Below are 20,150 nucleotides of genomic sequence, written 5' to 3'. Positions count from 1 at the left end.
TCGAGTGAGCAGAGGTTATCTTTATTCGGCAGTGCTGGGTGCATGGGGGATGCTCCACCAAAGTCATGCACCCCAAGGGAACCTTTCAGCCCCCTCTTTATACAAGTTACTCATGTATATTCATTAACTTTCCGGGAACTCATTAACATATCTTGCACTTGAACAATTAGCACATTCCCATTCAAGGACCTAGTATATCTTCAAGTTAACAACACTAACATATCTTGTGCCTGGACAATTAGCACACTCCCTATGTCACCCATTCAAGGATTTAGTGCATCCTCAAGTCAACAATAAGGGTCTCCTCAGATAAACAAGAGCACACCGTTCTTTAAATAAATCATATATGGTCCATTATTCACAATGAGTATGCAATGCATATGAATATGCAAATAATCTATTTTATATAATTTATAACCTTGAGTAGCTTGGTGCGCACATTGGGAGGAAAAACCCACCATGCACCCAGCACTGCAATAAACCAATGTCGGCTCTCTAAACTATCATTTGGTTTAGAGAGTTTTCTTGGTTATGATTTTGGCTAACAATACCACTTAGCTAAGATTTCAAAGTTTAGCATGCTATTAATCACTTATCCATTGCAGCAAGGAATCTCTCAACCTCGAGGAGTAACGTAGAGAGGCATCCCTACTCGAGGGAAGATTCTGGCATGCTGCCGTGCAGGGGGGCTTAGTGGGTTCCGAGCTGCCCACTAATTATGAAATAACTGACTCATCATCATATTGCATACTGACTACAGGAGTGAGTTTCATTGACACTTGGCTGGAGTTAGCTTGGCCAGCACTGCTAAGCAGGCAGGTTGTTCACAACAGCCGGTGGTTATTGTGTCCTTATCTGTCCCCCACCAATTCACTCCAGCTGCAGGCAGCAATCGTGACCACCACCGCAGATGGTTATGGCTTGAGCATTGTCAGGGGCACAAAGGGTGGGAGGGGTGGGGGGAGGGGAGCACACCTTCACATCTTTTTTTCCACACCCTCACATCTTTTTTGCTGTTCCATCTGCTTGTCCATTTCCAAAGATCACGTCTCCTTGCCCCTTTTGATGAGCTTTGCAATGCATTACCGCTAACTCCTTGCGTTCTAAGACTGCTTGGAATAGCAGTGGTTTACATCCTTCTAGTCCTCTGACTGCCTTTCCCTGCCAGGTAGGACACTCGCTCTTTCCAACGAAACCTTGTGACTCAAGTGGTGAATAAGTGAATTCACATGATAGAGTAGTCTGGGCAAGGGGGAATGAGCCCTGTTTGTCATGTTTGTGTGTTGTATTTCTTCATGAGCTCATGAAATAAAGTTTAAATCACAGAGTACATTGTCCTGTAAATTTGAGAGATCCAAACAGACTGTGGCTCTTCAGAAAATGTGTTGGCACCCAGCTCAGTATGGATGGTGGGACAGTAATGGCATTTGTGCCTACAGTGTGACAGCTTGCGTTCAGTCCTTTTCGGCATCTTCATTAATGATCTGGATGATGAGGCAGCGTACCTCAGCAAGTGTGCAGATGACAGAAAAGTGGGAGGGGTGGCTGATACACCAGGGGGTCGTGCTGCGACCCAGAGGGATCTTGACAGGCTGGAGAAATAGGTCGTGAAGTTCAACAAAGAGAAGTGCCAAGTCCTGCACCTGGGGAAGAAACCCTGTCCTGCACCAGCATATTCTTGGGGGTCACCCAGCTGGACAGCAGCCTGGCAAAAAAGGACCTGAGGGTCCTAGTGGCACCAGGCTGAACATGAGCCAGCAATGTGCTCTTGCTGCACAGAAGGTGAGTGGTATCCTGGGCTGCATTGGGTAAAATACAGACAGTGGGTCACAGGAGGCCATCTGTCCCCTCAGCTCAGCGCTCGTGAGGCCACACCTGTGATAAGGGAGGAATTTTCCCAGTGTTCTTAACTGTAAATCTTGCAACTTTTTATCCATGACATGGCCGAACTGTACAACACTGTGTTATGTAGTTTAGCGGGCTAGTAGAACGCTGCATTTTACAGTTTAGCTACTAAGTAGGTAAGAACGGGTCCACAACCAAGACATGAGCCAAGAGTGCTGAAACAGGGCCAGAGGAAGAGAAGGTCATGAAAAGGATGAGAAGAAGAGGAGGGAGATGGTGAAAAAGAGGATGAAGAAAGGATGAAGATGTTCCAAATGACCACCAGGGGACCTGCAACCCATTAGGCCACACATGTGTAGTAAGAGTGTTGATACAGTTCATGGAACAGTAATGAATATGCTAATAGTTTCTCAGAAAGGTCATGAATATGTATAGACCAGCAATATAAAGATAAGCAGTGAACCAACATCAGCATGCATGTTGGGCGGAACTTAAACCCCATGCATCCAGTGCCGAAAATAAAGAATGCCTGCTTTCTAACACTCCAACCCAGGTATTAGAGAGTTTTGTCTCTGACTTTTCGATATCACCTGGAGTGCTGGGTCCAGTTCTAGACTCCCCAGTACAAGAGTGACACACTGGAAAGTTGAACAAAGACACATGAAGATGATGAAGGGATTGGAGCATCTCTCATATGAGGAAAGACTGAGTGAGCTGGGACTGTTTAGTCTGGAGAAGAGAAAGCTCATGGGAATCTTATTAATGTATGTAAATACCTAGAGAGGGTGAAAAAAGGGCAGTGCCAGGACAAGAGGCAACAGGCACAAACTGAAACACAGGAGGTTCGTTCTGAACATCAGGAAACACTTTTTCACTGTGAGGTTGACGGAACACTGGCACAGGTTGCCCAGGGAGCTTGTGGAGTCTCCATCCTTAGAGGTATTACAGGAACCACCTGGACACAGTCCTGAGAAACTGGCTCTGGGTGGCCCTGCTTGGGCAGGGGTTGGACCAGCGACCTCCAGAGGTCCCTTCCCACCTCAGCCGTTCCCCGATTCTGTGATTGTGTGACTTGGCAGCAGACAACGGCAATGGTCTCACTCGCTGGTTTGGGTTAGAAGAGTCACACAGCAGGGCAGCAGCAATCTGGACAGCACATACATGCAGCACGGGGCTCCGGGGAAGGTGCCACAGGTTGAGGATGAGTCCTGTGAGGTGACGTCCAGTGCTGGCTGCCAGGGCTGAGAGGCGCCTTGGCCATGCGCATGAGGATGGCTGTATGGCTGTGGCAGCTGCGGACTCTGGGGACGTGGCCAGGGCCTTTGTGGGGGCCCCAGTGCTGGGGCTGCTCCTGGCCTGGCCGCTCCGCCCCGCCGGGCGCCAGCGCCCGCAGGGTGACGGCGAGGGGGGGCCGGGCCGGGGGCCGGGCCTGGGGCCGCCCCCTCCCCTGATGGGGGCCATCGCTGGCGCCCAAACCGGCCATTTCCAGCCTCAAAACCGGCCAGGCAGGAAGCAGTCCCGCACCGCCTCCAACTACTTCCGTTATCAGCCGGAAGCGCCGCCGAAAGCCGCCACGCCATTTGCAGCCGCCCGGCGGCGCCGCGCTCCACTTCCGCTCTCTCCCGGAAGTGGCCTGGAGGAAGCGGCCGCCGATTGGCGCGGGCGGCAGGGCGGCGCGCGGGAGCGGCGGGAGCGGCGGGGGCGGGGGGGCGGGGCGGGCGGAAGTGACGTGCTGCCCGCGCCCCAGCCCGCCCCCTTCCGCCACGGCCGTTGTCCGCAGCCGGTGCCGCACTCGTGCCCCCCGCGGCGGGGGCAGCCAGGCCCGGCCCGCTGCCGCGGCGCCATGTACCGCCGCCCGCCGGGGGCCCCGCGGAGCCGAGAGGAGCGGCCGGGCAGCGCCACGCAGTTGTGAGTACCGGGCCCTGGGCGGCGCGGGGCGGCCCCGCCGCTCGCCCCCTCCCGGCGGCGGGCAGAGGTAGGCGGGCAGCGCCGCGCGGACGGGCCGCCGCGGTACCGCCTTTCCCTCGGGCGGCGCCCGACACGGCCGAGACCCGCCAGGTACGGCCCCACCGCCTCCTCCCGCCCCGGCGGGGCCCGGTGGGCTGCGGGGTGGCAGCGGGGAGGGGCCCGGCGGGGCGGGGCGGCCTCCCCGTTCGCGGGTGGAGCCCCCAGCCTCCTCCCGGCCTCGTGCCTGGCACGTGGCGCTGGCCCGGCTCGATGCTGCCGGGCCCCACGGGGCCCGTGGCTCATGCGGAGGGTGAGTGCGGGGGTTTCACCGCCTCCGGCAGCGCATTGGTTTGACGCCAACGTGCGAGTTCAACCGTGGCGTAAACCACGGCCGAAGCCTGGCACCGGCCCGAGGACACCAGCTCCAGCCGTGCCAAGGGAGGTGCCACGGCTACCTGCTGCTCCGTGTGCGCGTTCCCGCTGGCGGCAGAAGGGCTTGGCCGGGCCGGCCGCCGGAGCTGTGGTTCGGTCTGCAGAGCTCTGGGGTTGCCGCGGCTGCAGGTGCAGAGCTGGGGGTTGGCTGCGCGGGCTGGCTGTGGCCGCGGGCTGGAGTTTTTGCGCTGCTGACGTTCTCCGCGATTCTGCCGAAGGTTTTACAGCTGGAGGAGGCCCTGGTCGCTGGTTGGTAGAGCTGTGGTTTGTGACAAAGAACAGGGACCGTTTCCTGGCAGTTAGCGCGTCCTAGAATAACTGTCCATACTCCGAGGAATGTTCCACAACGGGTGAAGCTGTTCCCATACAAAATTATTGTCGGGCAGAAAATGTTTCTTCTGCCGTTGTTGAAAGCTTCTGGATTACAGTAAAACCTGAAGCCATTACGAATGGCTTGGACCTGAATTCTGGACATAATTCTGCAGCTTCATTTGCAAACTCAACGTAGATTTCCAGATTTCCTTCAGGTAATAATAACAAAAAATACCTTGTTACCATACTCAGCTAATACGTGGATGGGATACGGCTATATAAAGAAATATGGATTACAGTCAACTAATTTTTGCTCTATTCCTAGTTGTGTGCTTCCAGTTTATAGTAAAAGTTAACTTATTAAAGTTAACTTATTAACTCATTAAAATAAATTAAGTTGGTTCTCTGAACTTTGTAGTTCCTTGTAGTCCCCGTTTGATTTATTCTTATTTATAGAAGATGAAAGTTGTCTCTAAAGTAGTAGCTGGGAGTAAAAGCAGACTAAAAAGTAGCTTGCTTGCGCTGAAAGGGAAATGTTTCTTCTGACAATTTTGAAGTATAATTGCAGGTTGAGCAAGTCTTTCTGCCTTTTTTCTTCTCCACCAATTTACTTTTTAGATGGTGCAATCGTGATTTCTGTTGCAGTGATGGGTTGGGATGCCCTTGTGGTTGCAATGGATTTGGCAAATGGTTTTATTTACTGAAAATATTCCGAAGATATTTCTGTTAATGCAAAAATTATGGACAGAAGATTAATTTTTAAATACTCGATATTTCATTATTTGAGCCTGCTGCTTAGTAAAAGTAATGAACGGTATGGAATGAGAATTTTAAATGATGAAGTCATGTAAGTGAAGAAGACAGGAATTCTGTTTCAACTGAGTGAAATGTAGGCTGTTCTTGTACTTTTCTCGCTTAGTATAAATAAGTCTTCCTGTTTCTTCCTGTTATTTCTGCTTGCACAGCTTTCTTAACGCTGTTTCCGTTGTTGACTAGGAAGCTTTCAGTATGGCCATACAGACTATTTACCTAAAGAAATAATGACCCTTTTTGGTCAAGAAAAGTGTTATCTAGTTGATAGTTCCCTCTGTGAATGTGACAGAACTATGTATTTTTTTTTTTTTTTAAAGAAAGCCGACTACCTGAATTTGATTGTTTCTATGGTGATGTTAGATAAGGTTTCTACCAGCCCACCACTTCTTTTTTCCTTTATTTTTTTTCTTCTATGAACTTAATTCCCTCAAGTTCTGTTTATGGATTTGCCTTGCTAAAGTGTCCTAATGCTTGGAGATACTTCTGTTGTTCATATATGAGATTTAAGGAGGTTTGTATTTGTGGAGTAGGGAAGTGAAGGAGTATGAAGAGAAGAAAGAAAACTACTTTGATAATTGTGGGAAAAGTCCCCATGTACAACTTGGCATGAGTTATGGAATTCCTGTTATTACTTTTTTTAGGAAAAGAAATTAACCTGTTCTTAAATTAAATTAATCTGACACTCTTAAAGAGCGATGCTGATGGAAAGATATTTTCACTCTGCTTAAGGAATCCTTAAAACATATGCTTCAAAGAAACAGTGGCCTGCAGAGTGAATTAATTACTTTCTAGACCCCCTCTTCATCACTCGGGAGCCTATGTGAAAACCAAAAATCCTTTATTTTATTTTGGTAATATGAAACGTCAGCCCTGGTTATTTCTTTGTGTCACCTGGAAGAGTTTTTAGTGATGTGAGTTATGTAGGGTGAAGCTTTTTCAACTTATCTGAAATAGCAAAAGTGTCTAAAAACTTTGGCAATGACATCTTCCCTTCCTCCTCCTTAGATGTTTGAGTAAATACGTGTGAATACAACTTCTCAGTATCTCATCTGAACGTTTCCTTTCCTTCTTTTGTGTCTATCATTTAGATTTTTGTAATTCCACAATCTTGTGAGTACCAGCTATTAGTTTCAAGTAAAAGAATGCTATTTTCCAGAAGAATGTTATTTTGGGGGTTCTTGCTGTTCTTGCATAGAGTGTGACAAGCTACGGTTGTCTTCTGTGATCATGAAAAGCAGAATCATCGGGAGTTCAGGCAAACTGGATTTTTTAAAGAAGGTTTATTCCCCAGCCTACTTAAAAGATCCTATTTGTAGCACAAGGTCAAAACCAGCATTTTTTTGAGTCCATTGAAAGGGAGGTGAACAGTGACTCAAGGTAGAAATGAGAAGAGCGAGGTGAGGACAGGAAACTGGCATTGCAGCTGAAGAAGATATTAGTGGAAATGCATCCTCTGTCTCACCTCTCTTTCTCTGCTTTTCTTGCTTCCTCTCTCTCTGATCTGCTCCCCCTCCTCTTGCCCAACAGTTAGAGGTTTGCCCTTGCTTTGGCAGGTGGAGGAGCGTGCCTCTTTGGAGGTTTCTTCTGCCCTTTGATGCTTATTTGCAGTGCCAATTAGTTTGAGTGGATGTAAGTGCCTGTTGGCTCTGAAGAAGCTGTAGTGTGGAGCTTGCTGAAAATTTCCTTCTGATTTTGCCTTCAGAATATTAATCTGTAAATACAGAAGAAAAACCGAGTTTGTAGATCATGGTGTTATTAAAGAAGCATTGAGAGATTCAGAGCATATGATAGATACAGACGTGAAAAGCTGTCCAGGAGTTCAGTGTTGGTCCTCCTAATTCTGCATTGTCGGTAGTGCTAGGCGGTTTAAAGTGGCTCCAAAAGTGAGTCTTTTTCTTCTTTAATTAAGTCTAAACATATCAATATTTCTAGTTGCTCTTTGTTTAAGCAAAAGTATTTATTTAAGATCTTTACCCTTCAGTGTTAGTCCTTCTCAGCTATCATTTCTGATTCCAAAATATCCAACTTCATTTTACTACTAACACCTCTGATGGCAGCTTCCACTAGGAACCATGTGGTATGTTGCCTGTGTTTTCATTTTTGGTACGTTATTTTAAAAACAAAAGTATTGTGGAATTTCCTGCCTACTGCTGCCACAACTGATAAATCACGTAAACACCTGCATTTTCACGCAGCTTGCATAGAAATGAGGCATTGTGCGAAAATATTGGACGTGGGAGTTAATTCTAAGGTTACAGTGAGGAAAGCTCTGCATGTCTAAAGCATTTATGTTTTAGACAGACAATATCATGGTTATTTTTGTTGACCATCAAGATGGTAGCAGGAACTGTGCAACTCTGGGAGTGAAGAGCATCCTTGTGACTTCTCACTTGATGGGAAAAGGCAATGTCTTGACTGACTGCTTGAGCAGATACAACGGTGGGATGCATATCTCCTAATCACTTTATTCTGAGCTGAGCTGGAAGCCCAAACTGTAACGCTTCACTGCCAGAAAAAATGCCAGTGTTTCAAAACTACTTGACAGTGAACAGAACACAGTACTGATGTCATCTGGACTGGGAAATAATCTCATGTCTGTGTTCTCGATGCATTTAATTGATGTAGGAAATGAATGGGACAGAGCTAGAATGCTCTTGGTGACTGAAAGTGGAGTTGGTAGCTTCTTTAATCATTGCGGATCTGATGTCAAGACTGTGAAACCTGCTTCCAGTTCATTTGGTCTCTTCTTTACTAGTGAGGGAAACTCTTTTGATCATGTCTGTCTCAATGTGCCCTGTTGCTTCTGCAGTGCTTTGGGCATTAGGTTGTTCTGAGAGTCCAGGAGTTCTTTGGGCAAGGTGCCTACATTTGGGCAAACTCACCTGAAGAGGGAAAGATTCTCTGTCTTGCAAGGGACTTGAAAAATCTTGGCATTTGAAGCAGTCACAGCTTTTGGGTTGACAAGGTCCTAGTTCTCTGCTGTTTTGAGGTCCTACCTTCGCCTGCAAAAATCTGTATTTACTCTTCACATTTCACTGGTGCTGTTTCCATGTGTTCCTCCTCATTTTTGAAGGCTTTTCCTTCCTGGACTTAGACTTCTGTTCTCATAAATGTATATACCTTGATAGCATTTTTTTTTTTTAATCTCTTTGAAGATTAAGACTATACATCTTTGTAGTCTATATCTGCCTAAAGAATGAGTGAGCAGGTGAGATGTAGGTATATGAGCTGGTCACCCTACATCCTATTCCACAAAGTAAATGTATTCTGCATCTTAATTTCTTTTTTGTATATATGTGTCTGAGTAATTTCTGCTTCCATCTTGCCGTGCAACTACTCTGCCTGTATTTTCTTGAAGCCTTCCTGGAATTCGCATTTCATAGCACTAAGTAGGGACATTAATAGTAACAGGGAGATGGGAAAGCAAAAAATATGGCTTCTCTATGAAATCTGGAGATAATGTTTTCCTTTTTCAAAAAGACTCTGTAAGCAGAAGAGGAGAATAATGTAAAGGTGTTCTCTTGGGTCTTTTAGCTTATTTTTATCTGAAAAGGATGCCATTTCTTGCTACCCTGTGATGTAAAAGTTGGATGTTATTTTCAGCTAGTCTGTGGTATTCTGAAATGCTAACCCAAAATGTGTACTTAGTAGATGCCAGCGAGGTTCCCTGAAGGTCAGATTGGCATTTTTCAGTAGGTAACCTGCCTCTAAGGTATAGCAGTGCTGGGTATACGATTCACTGATGCACATTAATTAAAATATCTATGGTGTGTTCACTTATGCTATCTTTCGTTTTTCTTTTTCATTTCTCTTTTCTTTGTTTTGTTAAGCATTGCAGGCTGTATGTACCGAGTAGTTCAGACGACGGGACCCGATGGAAAAAACCTTCTGAAATTACTTCCAATTTCTAAATCTTCTGGGAGCTTTGTGCCAGTAGTTCAGTCTTCAGCCATGCCAAATAATTCTAAAGCGAGTATTTGTAGTCCGGTCCATCTTACTTTTAAGACACAGCTTGCCAATACTACTGCACCTTCATCTGTTAAGATACCTGTTTTTCAGTCTCCTAATTCTGGAAACATTTTTCTTACAAGAAAATCAGACAAAACCAAAAGCGTTAGGGCAGGTTCTGAAAAAGAAAGCTCAGTTCCAAAATCAGCTGCTAACATCCAGAGCAGCTGTGTTTCAGCTGATAGACTGTCTTTGCAGAACATTGCTGTAACAAGTTCATCTAACCAGAGTAACACTGCATACATGTTGGTAAACACAAAAACTCTTCCAGTTTCTATGAAATCTCCAATACTGCCCTCTGGCCACCACCTCCAGATACCAGCTGATGCAGAAGTGAAATATGTCCCAGCTTCTTTTTTGCCACCTGCAATACAGCAAAAAATACTTGCAGCTGCAGCAACGAATGTGTCTGGAGGAGCTGACAGTAAAAAAATGCCGACTGTTATTTACGTGTCACCAGTGAACACAGTGAAAACAGTGTTTCCCAAGTGTTTGCAAGCCATTTGCTCAAAACCTGCCACAGAAGTTTCAAAAACATTAATAATGACTGCTACACAAACGGGAAATAGCTGTTCTCCTGAGACAGTAACATCTGATGGTCAGCAGTGCCAGCAAACTCCAATGAAATGGATTGTGCAAGAAACTCCACAGTCATCAACGCCTTGCCTTATTCCTGTAAAGTCATCGAATAATATGGCTTCTAAGATCTTGAAAACTTTGTCAGACATGAAGAATGTAGAAGCTAACTCTGCAAATATTTTACCACTCTCTTCTAGTGGTCCTGGTGGAAGCCAAACCAAAATCACACCTTTTAAAGATAATGCTCTGGTCATGTACAATGGGAAGGTGTATTTGTTGACCAAAAGAGGCTCTGATGATCTGTCAGCCCAAGCTGACAAACAAGCATGTTCCTCTTCTGATGATTCACTTAAGGAGACATCCAAGCTAATTGATTCTACTGCAGTTAATAAAATAACCAATAAAGTAGTGAAGCTGGTTTTGTCAAAAAGCAAAGGAATGGTGCTGCCTCAGAAAGATCCAAAAACATGTGCAAACTCAAAAAATTCTTCACCATCTGGCTTAAGAAATGATTTAAATTCTGCACCTGCAGCTCTGGTGGCACCAAGTACTAATGAGCAGAATTCCACTGTTAACCAGAGAAAGAGTTTGCCCTTCACCAAGAGCATTTCAAGTGGAGTGACCCCTATTACAGCAGTAGGGACACAAGAAAATGTATGCCAAAATGGCAAAGAAAAGAGTCACTCCCCCAAAGCAGCAAGTGCTGTTTTACCTCAGTCTAAGCAAGAGTGTGCTTTCAGTGAAGACTGGCAAAAGGTAACTGTCTCCAAACGTGCCCATCTTAGTCTTTGCTAAGTTGTTACGTGGTCCTGGTTCTATTTGAATAAAATGGCTATTAATAAATTCACAGATTTTTGTAACCAGGTATCCTGTCATTAGAATTGCTCATCTAAAGTGTGATTCTAGTCAGTAAATGATCTTTTACGGTAAGATTGCATCATGCAAGTGAGAAAATGCATAAAGAAAAGAAAGGGGCAGGGAAAATATGACTTTTTATCTCCTCACAAGGTAAATTGTTGGTAATAACTGAAACTGTAGGAAGGTTATTCATTGTTTGAGCTCTGGGAGCTGCTTGCTTTCTGAGGTTGATGCCAGATTCTCACAGCACAGCCGCTGACTGTGTTGTAGGTGTGATGTAAGTAGAGAAGTTGGCAAGAGGAAAACCAGGTGGAAGAGCAGTGTTTGTCATCCAGAGGTGAACTCTGGTCTTACACTGAGTGAGCTCTAGGCTCCGTTAGCTCAGACAGCCAAAGGCAGGAGCTGCGCTTCCTTCCTTTCATGCCATGAAGGGGAGGGATCCACCTCCTTTGACTCATGGTTTCATGTCAGGCAGGCAGAAGAAACTCTTGAGATCTTTCATGGCTCTCCCCCTTCAAGCTGGACCTATGTATTCTTGAGATCATAACATCAAAAATATGTAGAAAGTCCTTGGCCTTAAATCCCACAAACTGTACCCATGAAGGATTGTAGATCAAGTTTTCAGTTGCTCAACAGGCCAGAATGAATTTGCTTCCAGATAGAAAAGTATGCTTGCTTGTGTTGACCAGGCAGAAGATGGATGTCAGCTAAACATATTTGTGCAAATTTTAGATATTTAATCATTGCAGTAGACTGTAGGTTCTCTTTTTTTGATAGCTTCTCACATGTAAAATGGTTAAAATGGGCTTTTTTTTCCTTAGTGCTGTGTGATGCCGAGTGTTAGCATTCTCATTTGCTTTAAACTCTGTGAAAAATAGCATATCAAAAGGTTGCTGCTTTCACTTTGTAAATTTGCAAGCCCATGGATTGCCCGACAGGCTGGTGTGAGATGGAACTTGAAAGGCAGGAACAGCTCAAGTCATGGTGAGGTTAGGTACAAGAGGTGCTTGGTAGCGCTGGGTTGGTATTGTCAGTGACAGTGCATATATGAAATGCATTCAGCAGCCTGAAAGTGGCACTGCAAAGATGCCATCTGATCTTCCATCACCTTCCTTTCGTTTTTTGAAGTTTTAGAATAGGTGATTCCTTTCTTGCTTCGTTTACTTCTGTGGTTTACTAGTTGGACTGTGCATTTTCTGGATGTTCCACAAGGTACTCAGGGTTTTAACTAACTAACGAGAGTGTTAGACCTATGATACTATGTATATAATTTCTCAAAATTGGCTTACCTGTGTTAAATGTAACTCTTGGAGAATGGCAGACAAAAACAAAGTTTCACCAGCCTTTCTAGTAACTAGTTTTTAGTTTATAGACATGGGGAGAGAGAGTGTTTGATTGATGGTGCTTTCACTGTTTCTGTATTTCAGGTCCAGTGTGAAAAGATGGATTCACTGAGAAAGGTTATTCAAATCAAATACCAAGAGAAGCCACATTGGAAACAGTACTTGGAATTAAGGAAAAAATTTGGTCTGTCTAAGGAGGAGAGAGTATACCTTAGGAGAATACCATTAAGGACCTCCTGTGAGACACCAGAAGAAAGAGTTTGTTCCAGTAACAGCTTGAAAAGGGAAAATGATTCTTGCAGTTCATCATCATTAGATGTGGAAGTAATAAGTCAACATCGGGAATGTGTTAAAGAGGAAAAGGTATCTTGGAAATTTTTCGGTGCTAACATGTATAATGCAACGTATTCAGAAAGCAGCATATATATGGTTAGTACAGAGCTGCGTGTTTATTTGGACCCTCCTACCTCAGGATTCATCAGGGCAATTCAGTAATTGTAGTGGTTCCTGTGAGAATTGCTCCTAGCACTTCTTCGTGTACTGCAACAGACTTGTGTGATTTCAGTACAGCTTGAGTACCACGTAGGAATTTTTATTCTTTTTTTCTGGGTTCCACTGAGGGAAATTGGAGGAACAAATGCTTTGAAGAAGACCCTCTGTAGTGGTGGTTTGAATAGTCAAAGAGGAAGTCTTTATTGGAACAGAAACCATACCTCTGCATCCTGATTTATATTTAGCCTTCTGCAAACAGTTAGGTTTATCCAGTAGTGCAGTGGATATAAGCAGAATAACAGAAGAATAATCTCTTGTGTGGCTTTAGCCTTGAGTTTGAAAAATCAGTCAAGTGCCATTATGTCAAGGCACTTCAGTCGCTCACATGACTGAGTGTGGCTGACTTCCGAAGAACGGTATCCACTTAGTCATGTGTGATTTTATTAAAAGAAATTTAGCTGTGTACCTGTCTAATTTTTAGGGTTACAAAAGTCTTTATATTAAAATGATTGTATCCATCCAGAGTAGTTCTGTTCAGCCATAGTGTTCTAAATTTCCATTTGTATGAATCTACCCAGTCAAAGGTTTTCTCAGGTTTTAATAGTTCTGTGTTAAGAGCCCTGGTTTGAGCAGATCTACGGGCTGCTTTTAATGAGCTACATTAACATTTAGATAACAAAACAGCTGTGAGGGTTGCAGTCTCGTTTACTGCTAATGTTTAAGCTTTTTGGAAATGTAAGCATGAAAAATTCTTCTACATTTTTAATTTTCCCGTCAAGTTAGATAGAATTTTTTGTCTTACGCTACAGTTAAAGAACTGAAGCAGCAGCGGGAGATCATAGGTATGCACAGGAAAGGCAGAAGTGTGCTGTTGACTAAGGAAGGAATTCAGTGTTCTGGAATTTTTAACTGGGAATCTTTGCTAGAAAAATACAGAACACAGAAGTATGTTTGCTCAATTTGCTAAAAGAAGCGTCTTCCATATTTGTTGCAAGCCTCTTAGAATTACTATAACTTGTAATTGGTGCTTAGTGAACTGTGATGTTATAATGTAGAATGATGATCGGTTTAACAGAAGTGTATTTTGTATGTTTCTTGACTGTACAGGTGATTGTGGATCTGGAAGAGGAGTTGACTAAGAAACGAAAAATAAAACCTTCACCACTGTCAGACAGCAGAAAGAGAAGGAAGACTTCAGTCAAATCAACCGCAAGTCCAAGTTCAGAAAATATCAGCTCAGGTGCTGGTGTACTCAACAAAAGTGTTTCACCTCCACCAGTCTCATCACAGCACAGTGTTTCCACAGACTTTGTCACATCATCCCCAGGGAAGGACTCTGAGCCAGACCCATACGGTCAATATAGTGATCTTGCAGACTTAAATATTCCAGTTTTAGTGTCTGGTGAGGTTTATGCTTCAGTTCCTGAAGGTTCTTTTAGAAATGATGCTTTCCCTTTGACTCCACCAGATTTGGATGAAACAATACGGGATGAAAAAATAAAACGACTTAAACAGCTTCTAAGAGAACGAGAAGCAGCACTTGAAGAAGTACGTAAAAAAAATGCAGCAGAGTTGAAATACTGAAGCTGGTGATCTGGACCATACTCATCTTCATTTCAGTGACTTCAGGAAGAAATTCCTTGTTTAAACAAACCTGATTTTTTCTGGTGGATGGAAGATCTTAATGAAATTTATAGTGTGTATGTATTTAGAAACGTACAAGTATCTTGTTACGTACTAGAAATGAAAGACTTGGACCATCACATTCTGCTTCTGGGACATTACATGTATGAAAGAATGCAGAAGATAGGAATTTTTGTTAATGTATTCTCTATATTTTGAATTGAGGAGTTTCTGTATTAGCCCTAGCAAATAAACTTTCCCACTTTGGAATTCCATGGCCTGTCTCTTAGAAACTGAATGTACAATGCAAACCTCAACTGTAGATTTTTTTTTTTGTTAGTTTTCCTAATGTGTGTGGCAACTTTTATGAGCTCCTGAGAACTATCAATTGTTATTAAAGGCCAATGATTAGTGTTTAATACATGCTGTTTAAGTGACCTGGGAATTAGACTTTAGGCAGTAAGATGCAGATATTTATACAAAACTTCTTACAGATGTGAAGATGGAAGCAGTAGAAACCCCTGCTGACAGTTATTTAGATACATGTTGTTTACTGTTACAAGCCTTTGTAAGGCCTTTGCCAGCTGTGCACTGCTGAAGTTTGGTTGTTGGGATTATTTGTGTGTGTGGGATGTGTGTATATTTTTTAAACAGAATTATGTTGAATAATAACTTATTGATGCAAAAAAGGCATCTTTCTTTATTCAGGAGAGGTATCTTTAATAACTTTTGATGAGCATCTTTTCCATTTATTTGTTCAGTTGCCATTTGAACATGTCTCTTGCTGCCTTCATTTGGTGCTACCTTAGTTTTGCATTGTGGGAGAGAATATTTGCTCAAAATGTCTTTGCCATTATGATTTCTATAGATCTTTGTACTGTATTTCCCCAGCATATTCTGTCCTGTGTTTGTACAATGTCTTTCACGATCCTCTGTTGTCCATGTCACTGAATCCTGGAAAGACCCTTCAGCAGCTCTTCAGTCTTTATTGTTACAGCCATCAATAACTTTTGCCAACAGAATTTGTCATTGTGTTTGTTCTTGTCTGTTTATGGTTACATTCAACATCACCCATCCCTGTAGAACTCCATGGGTGATTTCTGTTGACAGGAGACTGTTTGCTACTATTCTTATTTTCTGTATTTTAATGAAATTTACATCTGCAAGGTTTATCTCTATTATTACATGGATGCCTAGTGTATCTATGGGGTTGTGCGGAAGGATGTTTCTTTGGAGGTGTCTTCGGAGAGCCCCATAGACTGTATCAGCCCCGTGTTCCTTGTTAATATGTGTCCTGACAGTGTGAAAAACTCAGGTGGATTAGAGAGCCTGGACAGCCTTTTACGAGAGAAGAAAAAGATGGTCTGTGCTATGAAGAGCTTGAGATAGACCAGGTGTGGGAGAAGATGATACACCAAACACGCAAAGGTGGGTGAAGAAGGAAGGTATATAATGGAACTAAACTCTTAAATGATTGAGATTACTGAAGAAGAGGCAAGTGCCTGTGGTCGAGCAAGCAAGTACAGGTGATATTACGGGCATCTGTGGGTTCACTGTGTGGAGTGAGTGTTTTGGACTGAAATCCCGTGGGTTAGCATAGGGTGACAGACACCTAATGAAGGGCTGATGCACAGCAGGGAGAGCGATGTGGCTGAATTGGGCCTGATGACCCACGTTACCATGCAGCCCAAGGATCATGGAGCAAGGGGCATGTGCGAGACGGCTGAGCACAAGGAGAGGACTGTGGTGGTTGGACCAGTGACCTGCAGCCTGACAGGCTGAGCCGCTGACAGAGCGGGTGTGCACAGCTGTTGTGTGTTCTGTATTAGTAGATGTGCAAAGCAAAGAGGCTGATTTATGGGAGGTGATGATTTTTTTGAGCAGCCGTTAAAACCAGTGAGGAAGATGTCTGTTGGTAGTCTCGTCTGTGCTTGTCCCAGAAAGTGAAAAAGTCTAAGTTTGGCCATATTTGGTAATATTTGCCTTGCCCGTTGAGTAAGGTTGGTAGGGAGGAGGTAATAGTTTTGTGTGAAAAATTGGAATATTCCCCACTTTGGGTGTGATGGGTTGATCCTGGCCAACTCCCAAGCACCTACCCAGCTGCTCGCTCGCTCCCGTCTCCTGCAGGATGGGGAGAAGATAGAAGATGGGCAAGTCTTGTGGATTGAGATAAAGACAGTTTAACAGGTTAATCAAGAGGTGTATGAGGCAAAGCAAAATAAGGAATTTAATCACTGTGTGCTGTCAGCACCAGGTGTTCAGCCATCTCCTGGGTCTCAGCATCCATGTTTACCAGGAGAAGACAGATAATGGAACAATAAATGTCTCTGCATCCTCTTCCTTTCGTTAAGCTTTTATTTGCTGAGTGTGACATCATATGGCACGGAATATCCCTGCCCTGGCTGCATCCATTCGCAGCTTGTCCATCCCCAGCCTCCTTGCTGGGAGGGGTGCAGAGTGAGGAAAAAGAGAAATCCTTGGTGCCGTGCAAGCACCATTCCACAACAGCCGAGGCACTGGTGTGTCCACCAAGGCTGTCTGCCTGTCTTCCGTCAAGTCTAAAACACAGCAGCACGTGGGCTGCTATGAAGAAAATTCACTCCACCCCAGCCAGACACGGTGATGGGGCAGCAGTAGAAAGGGGACAGTGGCAGCCTTGTGTCTTGTGCTGCAGTCACCTGTTGCGATACTTCTCCAGCAGACATCACTCACCTATCGTGACTGTCTTCTGACAGAAGACTTTCATCTGTTTTCCAGAAGACTTCTATTTTCCAGTGATCTTCAAAGAAACTAATGAAGCCGAGTTCACTGATCCTCTCCTTTTGCTGGGAGGATCCCAGACTGGGCATTCTGTGACACACCATCTTCTTTCTTCCAGAACCTTTTTTACACTAGCAAAGTAGTCCGTTAGCCTGTCTTCTCTAGAGACAGTGACAAGATACTGAAAATTTGGAGGAGAGTCCTCATGGCAAGGTTTTGCAGAAATATGATCGGTAGGATTTGGTGGAAAAAAGTGAATGGGCTATTTCCTTGAGGTCTAGTGGAAGACACTTGGCGCAACTCAGAAAGACAAAGTCGAGCTAAGAAGATAAAAGAGAAAGATGGAAGAGAAAGAGGAGTCATTCTTGGAACAACATCAGTGTGCAGTTGGGAGGATCATTGAGAGCCAAGGGAAGCCCCTTGGTGTGCTGGTGTGGGACCATTGTGCCAATGGCAGGAGCAAAGGGACTTCTAACAGCCAAGAACCTTGTGCGTTGTTGGAACAGCTCATCCAGACACGTCATCTGTAGCACGGATTCTGTTTTTCTGCATTATTTCTGCAAATGTTCATCCTTCAGCTGCTGTGATCCGTTATGAGTTTGTGACGAAGAAGCAGAGTCCTGGGAGCGCTGGCTGGATGCCGGGGTGCCGGCTGTTGGCAGCCGTACCTATGTGCAGCCGTGGCTGGCAGAAGGCACTGCAGTTACATGCTTTGCTTGTTGTGTGAAGCACGTAGTGATATGAAAACCAGAGATTTAGGCTACAAATTAAATTTTTCAAGCAAATACTGGGGAAGAATCAGTAGAAGACCTTTTAGGAATTTCTGGGTCCAAAGAGCAAAGGTGGCAGCAAATGCTGGACAAAATGGTTTGGCAAGCAAAGATGATCGTTGCCAACATCAGCCTCACCTTGTGACCTGGAGTATCTGGCCAGAACTATCCATGGGGAAGCTGTTACTGTTCAGCTAGAGGACAACCCAACACAGCACCAGCATTTCTGTATGAGGACTCAAATCTTCACAGAGGTCTGTCCCAGCCATTTACAGAATCAGAGAAGCATGTAGGCTGGAAAAGACCCTTAAGATCATCGAGCCTAACCATAAACCTAACGCTGCCAAGCCCACCACTAAACCATGTCCCTAACTGCCACATCTACATGTCTTTCAGATACCTCCAGGGATGGTGACTCAACCTTATTTAGTGTGAGAAGCCACCAGGAAGCTGGGCACCCTGGACTCCGCCAGGTCCAGTTTTTTCCTTGCAAGCCAGCACTTGGCTGCAGGGGGTGGGGTTGCAGGAGTCCTAGAGAACCAGTGACGCTGCGGGTGCGCCTCATCAGGGATGTGCAGGCTCAGCTTTCAAACTGTCTTGGACAGTGGAGCTGACTTCAGAGTTCCTGCAGTTGTGTGATTGGAGTGGACACGTTGTGACCAATGTCCGATGGCACGGTTGGCAGCGCGAGCACATACCAGGGCTGGATCTGGCAGAGCCTTGCCTGTCCTGTGGTGGATCGGGGAGGTGCGGAGCAGTTACAGTGCGGTCTGAAGACAGCTTCTGGCAGATGGGAAGAGAGATGAGGCTGCTTTCAAAAGCAAGACAGAAAATTTTAAGTCCACAGTGCTGAAGTGGTCTGAAGATCCATCCAACCCATCACTGCCTTTCCCTCAGAGACCAGCACGGGGAAGGAAATCGGAATGGAGGGCAGCAGGGGATACCTGAAAGAGTACAGAGACATAATGATCACAAAAATGACCACAAAAATGATCAGAGAGATGGAACACCTCTATGAAGACAGGCTGAGAGGGTTGGGGTTGTTCAGCCTGGAGAAGAGAAGGCTCCAGGGGGACCTTATAGTGGCCTCCCAGTACTTAAAGGGGGTTATATGAAAGACGGGCACAGACTTTTTAGTAGGACCTGTAGGGATAGGACAAGGGCTCATGGTTTTAAACTAAAAGAGTGTAGATTCAGGCTAGATTTAAGGAAGTTTTTTACAATGGAGGGTCATGAAACCCTTGGAACAGGTTTCCCAGAGAGGCTGTGGATGCCCCATCCCTGGAAACATTCCAGGTGACACACATGGCAAGTGTTAGCGCAATCTGACAAACCTGAGGTCCGGGTGGTAGGGCAGGGTGAGGACTCACCAAGAATTTGAGTGGCTGGTGGCATTCCAACAGGCTTTTCTCATTTTTAGTAGCTGTCTTATGTTAGCTTTCCTGTCAGTCTTAGCAAGAAGGCTGAGCCTCCTTGGCATGCTTCACCTCCAGGGTTCAGCAGCTGCAGGTGCCGCCACCCCTGGTGCCCTTGCAGCAGGGTGTGGGGCTCCGTTCAGGAGTGGTACCATAGAGCCACCTTGCAGGTGACAAAGCCAGCCCTGTCTTCCATTACGGTCTCACAGGAAGACACCGGTGTCATTTAGGTGGCTGTTTCTTTAGCCCAAGCCTGTAAGTTTACTGCTCAGGGGCAGAGGAGGAGCAAGTTCACAGGACCTGGCATGGACAAGAGGTGTGAATGCAGCCACTCTTTGACATGGAGATGCTGATGAACTTGCTCCTTCTCTGCCCCTGGTTGAGTCAACGGGGATTGACTGAAACATCTCACCCTGTTGGGGAGCAGCAGGAGTGGGGCTGCCCCCCAGGGAAGGATGAGCTGGGGGTCACCTGGGCACGGGCAGTGCCCTTGCCAACAGGGAGCTGGGCCAGGTAGGCAGAGCAGGCTGGTGGTAACGGGGTCCATGGACAGCCCCAGGCAAAGTGACATGAATGAAGTTCTGGGTCTGTCCAAGATGTTCAGCCAGGAGCAGTAGAGATGGGACTGGGGACAGGACTGGCTGCACAGCTGAGGTCCAAGGGGAAGATGAGGTTGGAGGACAGTTGCCTGCAGTCTAGGTCTGAGGCCTGTGCACAAAATAAAGCCGGGGTAGAGCTGAAGGCACATCTGCTCACAGCATAGATCAGAGCAGGACTGGGTGTTTCAGCCTGAGCTTACATGGTGCTCCTGGGCCATGGGCAGAGTGTATGAGGGGGTCCCAGGTGAGGCTGGTCAGGGCAATTGAGGGGTGTGAGTGCCCTCAGGGGCCTATAAATCCTGTAGCAGCGAGGGAAATGGATCCTTGGGTCAACTGTTTGAGCTTTCAGGCTTT

The 20,150-nt window shown here is 45.3% G+C and overlaps 1 protein-coding gene across 5 annotated transcripts; it reads left to right on the top strand.

Annotated features, from left to right (window-relative positions):
* Nucleotides 1-3,569: 3,569 nt before the first annotated feature.
* Nucleotides 3,570-15,274, top strand: LRIF1 (ligand dependent nuclear receptor interacting factor 1). 5 transcript variants are annotated; one of them, XM_056361581.1, is made up of 5 exons: nt 3,603-3,753; nt 4,443-4,751; nt 9,180-10,692; nt 12,222-12,500; nt 13,737-15,274. In XM_056361581.1, exons 3-5 carry the CDS (start codon nt 9,193-9,195, stop codon nt 14,211-14,213), a joined length of 2,256 nt encoding a protein of 751 aa, XP_056217556.1. In that variant the 5' UTR covers nt 3,603-3,753; nt 4,443-4,751; nt 9,180-9,192; the 3' UTR covers nt 14,214-15,274. The 5 variants fall into 5 exon arrangements, with proteins under 5 accessions (XP_056217555.1, XP_056217556.1, XP_056217560.1 ...); XM_056361585.1 differs by having other exon boundaries at nt 3,695-3,820; XM_056361582.1 differs by lacking the exon at nt 3,603-3,753 and adding an exon at nt 3,760-3,903.
* Nucleotides 15,275-20,150: the final 4,876 nt, after the last annotated feature.

This window comes from Falco biarmicus, chromosome 16, assembly GCF_023638135.1.
Source record: "Falco biarmicus isolate bFalBia1 chromosome 16, bFalBia1.pri, whole genome shotgun sequence".
NCBI lineage: Eukaryota > Metazoa > Chordata > Aves > Falconiformes > Falconidae > Falco > Falco biarmicus.
The sequence above is the reverse complement of the archived record's forward strand: the minus strand, read 5'-3'. Positions and strand labels throughout refer to the sequence as shown.

Coding starts and splice junctions, on each gene's coding strand:
- LRIF1 (XM_056361580.1), top strand. CDS start 3,689: ATGTACCGCCGCCCGCCGGGGGCCCCGCGGAGCCGAGAGGAGCGGCCG. Junction 10,693..12,221: donor TCAGTGAAGACTGGCAAAAG/GTAACTGTCTCC, acceptor TCTGTATTTCAG/GTCCAGTGTGAAAAGATGGA. Junction 12,501..13,736: donor AATGTGTTAAAGAGGAAAAG/GTATCTTGGAAA, acceptor TTGACTGTACAG/GTGATTGTGGATCTGGAAGA.